Raw genomic sequence first — 12,309 nt, 5'->3', positions numbered from 1 at the left:
TTGTGGTTCGCTGACATCCTAAGCGTGAAAGCTTCTTCCAGGCGATTGTCGGAAAAATGTAACAATCTTTACGTGAGTTGCTACCAACGAAAGAAACGCACGCGTAACGTGCCATCCGAAAGCAACACTGAAGCGGAGAAAGATTATTTTGTAAGGATTCGCAAATGAAACGATGCCCGAGATAACGCCACGCGATGCCGACGGTAAAGATGCTTATTTATTTCGCCCTTCAATACCCGGAATGTGGGACGCACAGTGCGTGAGGTTGCGGAACGCCGGGAGTACACCAAAAGGGATGTCGGAGATGAAATCGGGCAAAGCGTACCGAAGTGAAGGGACGTGTTCACGGCCTTAAAATAAACGCGCTTCTCAACGCGTCGTACACACCTCAAGTGTAGCTAATTATCTTATCTCCGTCCCCTTGGGGTCTATCTTTTCATCGGTATCGAAGCGGAGCACGCATACGATTCGAGGATACGTGGGCGAACCGAAGGCCTTGGGGACGGACGGCGGAAAGCGTAACCTAACCTTAAACATACTCCAATAATGTGGGCTCCCGTTTTAATGCTACTCGACCGGTACTTTTCCTCAGTTTGCGGTTGAGTTTTAAGATCCTTCTCAAGTTCTCTCTCTTGCCACACACCGGATTGATTGTACACGTTTTCTTGTTTGGGGAACCTTTTTCGAGAGTTTTCCGGCCGCCTACCTCGCGTTGTGCGTTCACCTCGCAGGAAACCCGGTCGTTCGGGGAGGGAGGAGGGTTTGAATTTAATTCACGGAATACCTGTTTGCCTCATTTAATAGGTAGGCTTCATTACGACCAGGATGAAAACGGGATCTCTTTCCCCTTTTCTTTTGCTTTCTTCTGCTTGATGTGCGTCGCTCCTTAGAGCTGATGCTGAAGTGTGGATGGGCTCTATAAATTGTGATTAACTCGAAAGACGTTTATTTCTATGGCTTTCATAGGCTTATCGTGCTTACTTTTAAGGAGAAGCCGTTTACGGCCTGTTGTACTCGCATATAGGCGACATTAGGCGTGAGAAAGGTACCACAATTCCCTTTTCCTTAAGCCATGAGCTTGACGCTTTATTAGGAAAGTATCTTAAGCATTAGATTACATTAAGAGAATGAGCAAGAAAAAGAAACAAAATAAAGTAAAAAGGATAATTACGCAGCTATGAAATTATGCTGATTAAAAAGCATTGTCGCTTTTCGGACGCTTTTCGTTGTTGTTACTGCTTGCCCACACACCACAAGTAGGCCTCGTAGAACATCGACATCCAGGGCGACGCGTTTCGGAGCGGGAAATCAGCCGTCACATAAGGCCACTGCCACATCTGCACGCAACGCTCCGGGTGCGGCATGATGGCCAGGTGGCGTCCATCGGGCGAGCAGACACCGGCAATACCGAGCGGACTACCGTTCGGGTTCATTGGGTAGCCCTCGGTCGGATTGCCCGCATCGTCCACGTACTGCATCGTGACGCACTGCTCCACCGCTAGCCGGTCCCGGGTGGCGTCGCTCCGGAACGCAAAGCGACCTTCACCGTGAGCAACCCAGCAGCCGAGTACGCTTCCCGCCAGCCGGCGTAGCATCAGCGATTTACTCGCCGGGATCCGTAGCGTTACCCAACGTGATTCGAACTTCTCCGACCGGTTACCAACCAGTACGATCTCTGGAACGGTGTCCTTCGCGGTGGTTGCCGGTTGCAAACCCGTCTCGACCCAACCGATCAGTCCCATCAGCTGGCAGCCGTTGCAGACGCCGAGCGAGAAAGTGTCCGTACGCTGGCGGAAGTGCTCGAACTGGGGCGCGATCGTACCGTTGTACTGGATGCAAGCTGCCCAACCTTTGGCCGACCCGAGCGTGTCTGCGTAGCTAAATCCACCTGCGGAAGAGAACGTCATGGTTAATTATATGCTCACAAGCAAAACCATTTCAGCCCATAAAGGAACAACATGTAACATATATCTTTAAGTTTGTTCCAATATAAATAAGTTTGTTATGCTTGGAACCATTGAAAATTTGGTATTATTCGGAATTAATCTTAAATTCAATTTCAGTTAGTGTTATTATACGGAAAACAATATTCTATGTCCACTACGTTTCCCTACGTGTTTAACACTAGAATTTAATTAGCGATGATTTGGACCCCAACGCAATTTTTGTTTTTAATATCCCGGAAGTGGCTGAATATTTTATGAAAATATAAAAAAGTCTTTCTTAAAATCCAAAGATCCACTGAAGAAACTTTCTTTTTCAACACGCTATAATTTTGTCATTTTTGAATATTTTTCTGATCTGTAAACGGCTTCATTTTAGTATATTTGATTAGTGTCTTTTGGCGTTTTTGGGTTGTTGATGCACATTTCTATCATGGTCTTAGTGTTAAAGTTTATGTTCCAATAAAATATTTGAAATCAATCGTAACATCAAATTGAGCTAGTGACGAAAATGATATTGTACGTCTATTACCGATACGTTTCTCTTCAAAAACGCATTACCTTCAGTTCATAGAAGTGTGTACTAAATTTGAACTTACCAGGAAATACGATGCCCCGGTATCGATCCAGCGTGGTGCGTCCTTGGAGCAAATCGTTCATCACTACATCGTGCACCTCGAAGCCGGCCGTGAAGAGAGCGGCAGCCATCTCCCGGTCACCGTTCGTTCCTTCCTCTCGGATCAAAGCAACACGCGGCCCGGTGGAGGCGTTCAGCTTCAGATCCGCGTACACCGTGTCCGGATTCAGCTTGGACACGTATCGCGGTCCAGTGCGACGCTCAATGCCCGTGTACTCCTCGATGGCACTTGCTTTCGCTTTCTGCAGCTTCTCAATTTCGAAGCTGATCGATTCCCAGCGGTTGAACAGATTGAACAGACTGTCCTGAAGGAGGATCTTTTTCGCTCCCGCTCGCACCGTCACGGAGCTGCTCGAATGAAGGTCACCCACACCGATGCCCCTGCCGATGGCGAAGCACGGCACGGAAGCCCGACGGAAGGCACTCAGCACCCCGTCGGCATGCGTCTGCTGAACCTCCAGCACCCAACCACATTCCTCGGCGAACAGAACTCGCAGTACGTCGACCTCGGCCGTGCTGCCCTTCGGGAGCAGTTGCTCGAGATTCAGTTCCACACCACTGAGGCCGGCAAACGCCATCTCTAGCACGCACGTGACCAACCCACCGTCGCTACAATCGTGACCCGAAAGCAGCAAGCCCTTGCGCAACAGCTCCTGCGTTACATTGAACGCATTCTTGAGACACTCGGCGTTGGTAATGTCCGGACAGTCGCCACCCAGCTTACCGTAGCACTGCGCCAACACTGAGCCACCCAGCCGGAACTGAAGCCCTTCGATCGCCACGTACAGCAGCGTCGTGTCCCGTCCGAGTGAGGCAGCCTTCAGATCGGGCGTGACCTTCACCGTGACATCAGGACACGGGGCGTACGTCGAGACGACGAGCGTACCCGGACTCACCACCGTTTCGCAGTGCACGCGGGCCGCCATCGAGAGCGAATCCTTACCCCCATCGATGGCAATACGCAGCTGGCTCATAAGGGCACACATTGCTTCGCACGCGTCTACCAACTTGGCTCCTTCACCCGGTACCTTCGCGGCCCACATCCAGTTACCCGAGCACTTCACGTCCGCCAACTCGCTGATGGCGACAAACACTAGATTCGAGAGTGCCTCGGCCACCGTCATCCGGGCGGCCTTCGCTGGATCGACCAGTCCCTTGATGGGTTGGGCACCGATCGACGTTGCGATACCTTCCCGCGCAAAGTGCGACACGGCGACGAGCCCAAAGTCGGCCAGAGGCGTATGCAGTGGTCCAACGCATTGCTGCTGCGCAATCAAACCCGTGACGGAACGATCCACCTTGTTAGTTAGGTAGCGCTTGCTGCCAACCGTTGCCGCCGACAGGACGAGTCCAAGTGCCTCCGGTAGACGCACTTCACCCGGCGCGGGTTTGAATTCATCCACCCGCTCGTCGAGACGTGCCAGTTTGAACTCCTTCTGGGGCATCTTTCCGAGCACGTGATCGAGATGCATATCGAACGGAACATGCGCAAGCTCCTCGGTACACTTCGAACGATCCGCCAGCTTGTCCGCGGTCTCATCGAACTCCCGCTCGACAAGGGTAACGTAGCCCGTTCCCGTGACCTTGCCCACGAACGATACGGGGCAGCGTTCACGGTCACAGATCCGCTGCAGCAGCTCACGACTGCCGGCGTCGATCAGGACGGCGTTGTTCTCCTGATACTCGGCACCCCACAGCTCCAGGGTGGAAATTGTTGGATCGCCTAGCTGGAACGCCTTGGAGAAGATAACGGCACCGGCACAGCCCGGTTCGACCAGCTCCTTCAGCACGTTACAATTACCGCCAGCGCCCTGATCGTGGATCGCGAGAATCGGATTGTGCTCTCCAAGTTCGATACAAGCCCGCACGACACGGTTCAGCTTGTTCTCCATCTCCGCATCGCCTCGCTGAACGGCGTTAAAGTCTAGCTCCGTGTTCGTACTGTCGCCCTGCACGTCAACCGAACTAGCTGCACCACCACCGACACCGATACGGTAAACGGGACCTCCGATTTTTGCCAGCAACATTCCTGAAAGAGAGTAAATTAAAGTAAGCATATGTTGAACTGAACTAGTCTAAACTTTATGTAAACAGCAATAAACAAACTAGTTAAAAATTTGTTAAAAATACTCTCCCTAAACAATTACCTTTCTTGGGGTCCTTTTTGTCCACCAGATCTGAATCCATCGTCCCCACACCGCCGCTGAACATGATCGGTTTCACGTACTCCTTTCGCCGACCATCGGACTGCACCGTGCCGTACGAAATGGCAAACCCACAGATGACTGGCTCCCCGAACTTGTTACCGTAGTCCGAAGCACCGTCGCTCGCCTCAATCAGTACCTTCAGTGGGCGCGCGAACGATCCTGGGTAGTCTTCCTCGGTTTCGTATGGTAGCTTATACCCCGGTATGTTCAACATTCCCACGCAGTACCCGGCCGTACCGGCAATCGGTAGCCCACCACGACCAATACTCTGCACATCCCGCAACCGACCGCCGGTGCCAGTCGTTGCGCCACTGAACGGCGAAACGGCCGTTGGCATGTTGTGTGTTTCGGCGGTAAAAATCAAATCCGAGCGTACGGTTCGTTCCACGAACTTCCCCGGACCGTCGAAGCTTGAAGCACGGAGCGCCCGGTGCTCGTAACCCTGGATCGCACTGCTGTTGTCGCTAAACTTGACCGTGTTGTTTGGGTTCGTGTAGCGCTGCGTGTCGCAGATCATCTCGATCAGCGATTGGGCCTTCGGTTTGCCGTCGACCGAAATTTTGCCCTTGAAGAACCAATGGCGCGAGTGCTCGCTGTTGCACTGGGCGCAATCGAACAGCTCCACGTTGGTCGGATTGCGCTTCAGCACGTTCACGAACAGGTTGGTGTAGTACTCGAGGTCCCACTCATCGAACGCGAGTCCTGAAATTGACCGTCCACGTGTTAGCTGAGGAAAAGTTCGATTCTACGTGTACTGTAACATCACAATGTCAGCTTACCATTTTTAACGTTGATTTCTTCCAAAGCCTTTCGGCCTTTTTCGAGCATTGGCACAAAGTGCCACTCCTCCTTTGCATGCGAAATTGTCTCGTAAAAATCGTTCACCGGCACATTTCGCTCCGTGTACTGACACTGCGTCATCGGATCGTGCAGCACTCCCAGCAGCGAGGAAACGATGGTCGATTCGTTCGTTCCAACGGTCGCATTCAGTCCGATCAGGTACCGCGTGGCCACTTCGATACGTTCAACAAACTCCAACCCGAGGTTATGGCAAATGCTAACACTGTTTGTGCTGCTTGCGGTGGAAAAGTTAAACCGTGGACCAATCTCGATCGTCACCTGTGTCGGACCGGCCACGAGCGTTGACTTGCCAGTTAACTGATCTACAGCATCCACCTCTTTGAGGATCGACTGAAGCTTGCGGTCCACATCGGCCGGCAGTTGCTCGTATCGGTTGTTCTGCACGTAGAAACATTTCTCTGTCTGCAGCGATTGTACTGATGAGTTTACCTAGGGAAGGTGAAAAAAACTAATTAAAACATGAAGGCCGTTTACAAAAAAGGGGGGTAACGCAATGCTATTTGTAATTTGTGTAAACAACTCTCCCTCTTAAGGGCTTATCAGCTTTGAGCGACTAACCATCGGACGTCATCTTAACTACGACCACGGGGATCGCGTAGACCCGGATCGATAAGCGTCAGGAGAGTATGCGATCGTTGCTGAGCAACAACCTCGATTTGATGCTTTCTCTGTTACTGACACAGTTTTGCCTGGGATCGTCTGATCTGTTTGTTGTTATTACTTCGCATTGAAAGTTACAAAAACAATCAGATCCTGTTCCTACGCAATCCACTAACCGTGCAACAAATAAGATTATGTTATACGGGATTGATCTGTTTTGCTTGTTGTTGCCAACGAAAGAAATAATATTCATTCGGTTCGGCGAGATGAGCATTCGATTGGAAAAAGCATGCAAATTAAAAGTAATTACAAATCAAACCCGCAAATGGAGTATTATTTTGCTCGGTAGAGTTTGAAACATTTTATAAATTAAAAACAAATTATAAGACAAAAACATGTTACCACTTAAAACACGTTTCTATCATCTTGAGCCAAAAACAGCTGATTATTGAAAGCGAAAACAAAAACCTTTTTTGTACGCCAACACGTGCACACGCTCGCACACAAACATGCGAAGCACATCTCCAAGAAACCGGATTTATGCTTCTTTGAGACGCTCGAGGAAGGTCGTCAATCAATGTGCTCTGCTATTCTTATGCGGCACTTTTTTCATCAATCCAATTCCACAACTGCTTAATTCAATTTAAGAACAGGAAGATCGCACTACTTTATCCTGCACTTTGATCTATTGTTTGCACAAATAGTATGCTCAGGGATTTGGATAACCACTTTAATAATTGATTTTGTGTTTTACTAACCTCCTTCAGCGACTCAAGAATAGCCGCCGTCTTCGCCGAGGAAAAGGCTCCAGCAGAATAGTACCGAACGATCGCCATGGTTAGAGCGCACTGATTGGGGAGATCGCGATCGAATTAAATTCTGGTTCGGCGCGGGTTTCGCTGATAGATCAGGAGTGTTCGTGTCGCAACTCGAAATGTAATGCTACAACAAACCCCGAAGCGAACACAATACCATACGAAATGTTTCAAATTTTTATGAAATATTTCACATTTCATGAATCGGTTTGCCAACCGGTATAAAATTGAATATAAACCGTTAGTATCCAGTAACCTTGGTCAAACGTGGAAACTAGAAAAGATGGTCAAAATATAGTAACTACTTGCGACAAAGTTGTGTGTCTTTAATAGACCGTTCGTTTGAGGGATCATTCGTTAATATCGGTTCAAAGACTAATAAGTTATTAACAAAATAGTTATTTAAGCCATTCTTTCAACTTTGTACGAGGAACCTTGGTGAAAAAGTAAATATTTTGATTGTCAGAAAACCACATCCCCCGTCAGTTTGCAAATAGCGTTCGAAGTGAGATGTTGTCGCTCCCGTCGCGAGTTGTGTATTGATTCTAAAAGTGCATTTTCCTCGATGAAAGTATCTCCGCTGTGGTGGACCAACTGACACTATAATCCGTAATGTTGTGAATAAAAACTTTGGCCAAAGGAAAGAGCTCAAAGCGTAATCTCCAGCGGACATCTTTTCATCCGTCTCCCAAGAAGCTGCAAGTGCATTTCGAGTACGACAATCAGTTTGCATTGTGCATCGTCGGTGGTGAAACCTTGAAGGAATATTTGCAATCGTACTTGCATCTCTAGGAGGCAGTTATCACCAGCATCAGTAAATATTCAACTCATCCCTACTGCCGTTTACATCCACCCAGATGGAACGTTTGTCGGAGAGTTGCAGCGGATAAACGAATGGTAAGACGGCCGCTGGGAATGAGTGTGGAGGATTCGAGACAAGTGCAATCTCTCCTCTGCTGTTCCATCGTGCATTGCAATCCGCAACCTAGTTGCATCGTTGATGAGGGTAAAATGCAATAACGCTGTGACCTAGTGGTGCACAGCACGTTGCGCACCTCGGGGCCCAGCTGTTCTGGTTGCTTGTTTGTCGAAGCAGTCTTCACAAGCGAAGCATAAAAACATATACTGGCTATGTAAGGACCCAGGGGGCAAAGGAAAAAAAACAGTACCCAAAAAGAAGGTAAACGGTTAAATTACGCTTTGCTCGATGCTTACTCATCGCGGTCAACATCGAGGGGGCCACCCCGTACGCCTACACCAGGTACCCGAAGAAGGCCAAAATAAAAATGAATGTCAAAGAAACCGGATAAAAAGCAGGGCAACGGAAGAAGCAAACGGAAATCCAATCCCTCGTTGTTTCCACTGTACGGTCAGGGCCAGTAGTGTCCGAACAGCTGGCCTATGAGATCACCGGAGAAACGACGGGGGAAGGACGGCGGAAAGAAGTGTGTTGAATTTATTAAATCCTCAACCCCCCAAGTTTTTGCCTCGCAGTTTGCGTTTTGCTAGCCAAAGCTTCGGTGGTGCCTGGAGGAAAGCTGACGCCGGAGGGTTTAACCAGCGGAACGCATCACAGCGGATGACCCCTCGCTTGCCGCGGCGGATCCGCGAGCACGAAATGTGATTAACGGTGTGGAATTGTATCACCTCTCAAGCACGACGACGATGACGGCAGTCCGCTGTGGTAAAATTGTCGGTGATGGTCAAAACCAACCGGTTTACTCGCTGGGGATGGCCTCGTTTTACGCAAAAATAAAATAAAACCAACTCACCCAAGAACTAGCCACCATCATCGGGCCAAAAAACAACTTCCTACGCCTCGTTTCTAATTGGTCGAGACCAGTTCCCCGTCCCGCATCCATATTTGGCAGGAATATCTGGACCGGCGCGAAGGAAACACTATTAAGGATACAAATTGCGAGCTAGAGCAGCAACACAAAAGGACCTAATTAATAAACGGCCCCTTATCTTGTCCCGAAGAAGAGGACCCCAGTGTGCCACCGAGGCGGATTACCTGCGCATTGTGTTACGTGAGTAGGGGGCACAGCGTTGGTCTACTACTCCACTCCTGCAGAGTTTGTGAAGTAAAACAAAATCGACCCCACGAATGCTGAGCGACGCGTTCAATTAAATTGATTGATATTGCGAGAGTGGAGTGAACGAAACGTGGGGTTGATTTTGGTGGCCATTGAAGCGTGGCGGATCGTTCATCGGAATGCTCCGGCAATAGTGTGTATACTGTGTTGGTGTCATCCGTGTCAACTGCATCCCCTGGGGACTAAGTTTTTGCTGCTCCACATTGTGCCGCTTTAACATGACGAAATTGTGACTGAATTTGTAGTCCAGCGAGTGAATTTCAGTCTGTGAAAAGATAGGTAAAAAATATCAAAATTATAAACTGTGATAAGAGCGACTTGAACGCAATCGAATGGTGGATATCGTTTGATAAGAAAAAATAACGCGATAGTGATTGGAACAAGAGTGCCAAAAACAAAACCGCGACGGTATCTCTAACATGATGTTGAAACATTAAGGTGCGCGCCAGTGGGATTGTTATTTCCACTGAGTTATTGTGCATAACTTCCGAAGGTGTCTGCAAAGTTTAACAGTTCGCTGCGCTCTCCTTTTGTATCCGGATGAGTCATGGTGGATCCTTCAACGGAGTCATGCGCTGCTAGAGACGGCATCAACACGCAGGCACACAAACCCACGTGTGTGTTCGTATGGCGTTTAAAAAAAATATACTAAAATAACAAACCCGCCCCGCCGGCTCACCCTTCACATCGTTCAACTAATGGCCGGGCCCGATTTTGCTAGTCAACGGCGAGCAACACCCCTCAAGGACAAGGACAGGAGAGAAAACAACGTCTGAAATGCGAGGTGCAGCACTCTCATGGAAAATGCTAACGCTCCGGTATGATTGCATGGAACAAAAGCATTGAAGGAAAATAATAGAAAAGTGCACATAAACCAAGCCAAAAAAATTGTAAAGAAAAAGAAAAACGCCTTCATAAAAAATGTACATCCACAACGAAAACGAAACCAATGGCGAAAGAAAAATGGTACCAAGGCAGAGGTGGGAAAACCAGAAAGTATAACTAACTAACAACAAGCGGTGCAGCACGTGAGAAACGCACCTCCGCAGATGCAACTGCACCGATGTTCAATTACGAACGGTGGTGGCCTACAAACGAAAACTGGGCAGCATTAAATGGCTTTGCTGCCACTAAACTCGCACGTTTAAAGTAAAACCACTAACCATTGAACTATCGCCATTTTGTTCGTGTGGACTTGGTGCAAAAGCATATTGGAGGCGAAAAATCGAAAGTCTTAAAGACCGAAAGGAAACACCGAAACACTTCACTGATTGGACTGATTTAGTAGGCCGCGGGGTGTTTATTGCGGGAAGAGTTTTTCTTTTTGTTTTAAGGTTCCTTCGATTCGTTGAACCCCTTCTCCGGTGCTCGGGAAGGGGGTTCGTTGTCCATCGAAGACGGCACGCAGCAACAACAACAACAAGCACACTAAAACCATGTAAGCCACGCAATGGCCACCGCGCAAGAAATTGCGGTCAGTTGCGATGGCACGAGCTTCTTTAGGCGTGCGCGCGTGTCCCGTGTGCGCGCAATTTTACGATTTACTATGCCAGTTTTTTTTCGTACACATCGTGAAGTTCCCGCAGTCTGCTTGAAAATGAAAAAAAGATTCACTTTTCAACACGTCTAAAATAACGAACGGGCTACTTCGGTCCGAATGATTTCGTCGCCATTCAAAGCCGTGTGTTTCCTTCTCTTTACAGAACCTGCTTCTGAAGCGAATGGTTATCGGGAATTTGTGCACGCTTTTCCGGTCTCCTAGTCACCACTAGGTCAAAATTGTAACAGGATCTCGTGGGAAGATCCGTGTGAGTGATCACCAAATTGTATTAAGCAGCAAGCAGCAGCACCAGCGGAGGAATGGAAGACTACAAGTTCCTGTTCAAGGTCGTCCTGGTGGGGAACGCAGGTGTGGGCAAAACGTGCCTGGTCCGAAGGTTCACGCAGGGCCTGTTCCCACCCGGCCAGGGTGCCACTATCGGCGTAGACTTTATGATCAAAACGGTCGAGGTAGACAATCAGAAGATAAAGCTACAGATCTGGGACACGGCCGGGCAGGAACGGTTTCGTTCCATCACCCAGAGCTACTACCGGTCCGCGTCCGCCCTAATATTAGGTAGTATCAACGATTAGCACTTAGTCCATCGGCTCGTTTCAAACCCGAACCCTACATTCGTTCCTTGTGTTGCAGTTTACGACATCAGTTGCCAACCTACGTTCGACTGTCTGCCGGATTGGTTGAGGGAAATTCAGGAGCACGCCAACTCGAAGGTCCTTAAGATTCTCGTTGGGAACAAGACGGACCGGGACGATCGAGAAATTCCGCAGGATGTGGGGGCCGAGTTCGCGAAGCAGCACGGTATGTATTTCCTCGAGACGTCCGCCAAGCAGGCCGACAACGTCGAGCGGTTGTTCTACGATATTGCCGCCGTGTTAATAGAGGTGAGAGGGGGAGGTCCGTTTGCAACACTGATGCGAAGAAATGATTCCATACGACTGTTACTCTTTGCAGCAAGCGCGCACGAAAGAATTTACGCTACGCAGCGAAACGAGCGTCCTGACGAATCTCTCGCAAAAGACGATCTACCATCCGAGCTGCTGTAGCGTCGGCGATCGGAATCATGCCAGCAACAGTGACGCCCACTACTCGGACAGCTCCGGACCGGCGAGCCTTGGCAGCAATAGTGGTAACTTCATCACCCAGCAGTAGTGGACAAGCCCGCGCACTCGAAGTTAATCAAAACCAAAAACAAGGGGATAAACCAGAAACGATATAAATAGGGAATTCAATTCCTGGATGTTTTAAAGTGAAAAAAGATAGACGTGTATCTAAGCTTTGAGGGGATGAGAGCAAACAGTGAAGCCTAGTAGAGTGTCCATCATTTGGGATTTTCCTCGAGACACAACGCAGGCCCCACAGAAGAGAAACCGAGAGAAAGTAGGCAAAAGACAGGCAAATGCAACGAGAATTATCATTCTACCAAAACGCACCGGACCGGCGAGGAAGGGTGGTTTGAAGGCGATGAATCCGGAGGAGGAGGGTCTGTAGTTGCCTTCGAGCCGTTGGTTAGAGCTAAGATTTTAGACTATGTTCCTGTGTTAATATTAGAAGTAATTGAATGAATGAATGGATGGATTTACAAAAACATT

At 48.9% G+C, this 12,309-nt stretch overlaps 2 protein-coding genes across 2 annotated transcripts; one reads left to right on the top strand and one right to left on the bottom strand.

Annotated features, from left to right (window-relative positions):
- Positions 1–1,030: 1,030 nt before the first annotated feature.
- Positions 1,031–7,113, bottom strand: LOC131289856 (phosphoribosylformylglycinamidine synthase). Its single transcript, XM_058319192.1, has 5 exons — positions 7,007–7,113; positions 5,567–6,077; positions 4,728–5,489; positions 2,543–4,609; positions 1,031–1,888 (listed from the first exon to the last, which is right to left on the bottom strand). The coding sequence occupies exons 1-5, from the start codon at positions 7,082–7,084 to the stop codon at positions 1,233–1,235; spliced, it is 4,074 nt and encodes a 1,357-aa protein (XP_058175175.1). The 5' UTR covers positions 7,085–7,113; the 3' UTR covers positions 1,031–1,232.
- Positions 7,114–7,612: 499 nt separating this feature from the next.
- Positions 7,613–12,021, top strand: LOC131286696 (ras-related protein Rab-30). The gene is made up of 4 exons (XM_058315685.1): positions 7,613–7,960; positions 10,863–11,275; positions 11,351–11,601; positions 11,672–12,021. The coding sequence occupies exons 2-4, from the start codon at positions 11,020–11,022 to the stop codon at positions 11,867–11,869; spliced, it is 705 nt and encodes a 234-aa protein (XP_058171668.1). The 5' UTR covers positions 7,613–7,960; positions 10,863–11,019; the 3' UTR covers positions 11,870–12,021.
- The last annotated feature ends 288 nt before the right edge of the window (positions 12,022–12,309 follow it).

This window comes from Anopheles ziemanni, chromosome 3, assembly GCF_943734765.1.
Source record: "Anopheles ziemanni chromosome 3, idAnoZiCoDA_A2_x.2, whole genome shotgun sequence".
Lineage (NCBI taxonomy): Eukaryota > Metazoa > Arthropoda > Insecta > Diptera > Culicidae > Anopheles > Anopheles ziemanni.
Note: the sequence above shows the minus strand (reverse complement) of the source record. Positions and strands in the feature narration are given on the sequence as shown.

Coding starts and splice junctions, on each gene's coding strand:
- LOC131289856 (XM_058319192.1), bottom strand. CDS start 7,084: ATGGCGATCGTTCGGTACTATTCTGCTGGAGCCTTTTCCTCGGCGAAG. Junction 4,610..4,727: donor CAAAAAGGACCCCAAGAAAG/GTAATTGTTTAG, acceptor ACTCTCTTTCAG/GAATGTTGCTGGCAAAAATC. Junction 1,889..2,542: donor CCGGGGCATCGTATTTCCTG/GTAAGTTCAAAT, acceptor TCTCTTCCGCAG/GTGGATTTAGCTACGCAGAC.
- LOC131286696 (XM_058315685.1), top strand. CDS start 11,020: ATGGAAGACTACAAGTTCCTGTTCAAGGTCGTCCTGGTGGGGAACGCA. Junction 11,276..11,350: donor CGCGTCCGCCCTAATATTAG/GTAGTATCAACG, acceptor CTTGTGTTGCAG/TTTACGACATCAGTTGCCAA. Junction 11,602..11,671: donor TTGCCGCCGTGTTAATAGAG/GTGAGAGGGGGA, acceptor TACTCTTTGCAG/CAAGCGCGCACGAAAGAATT.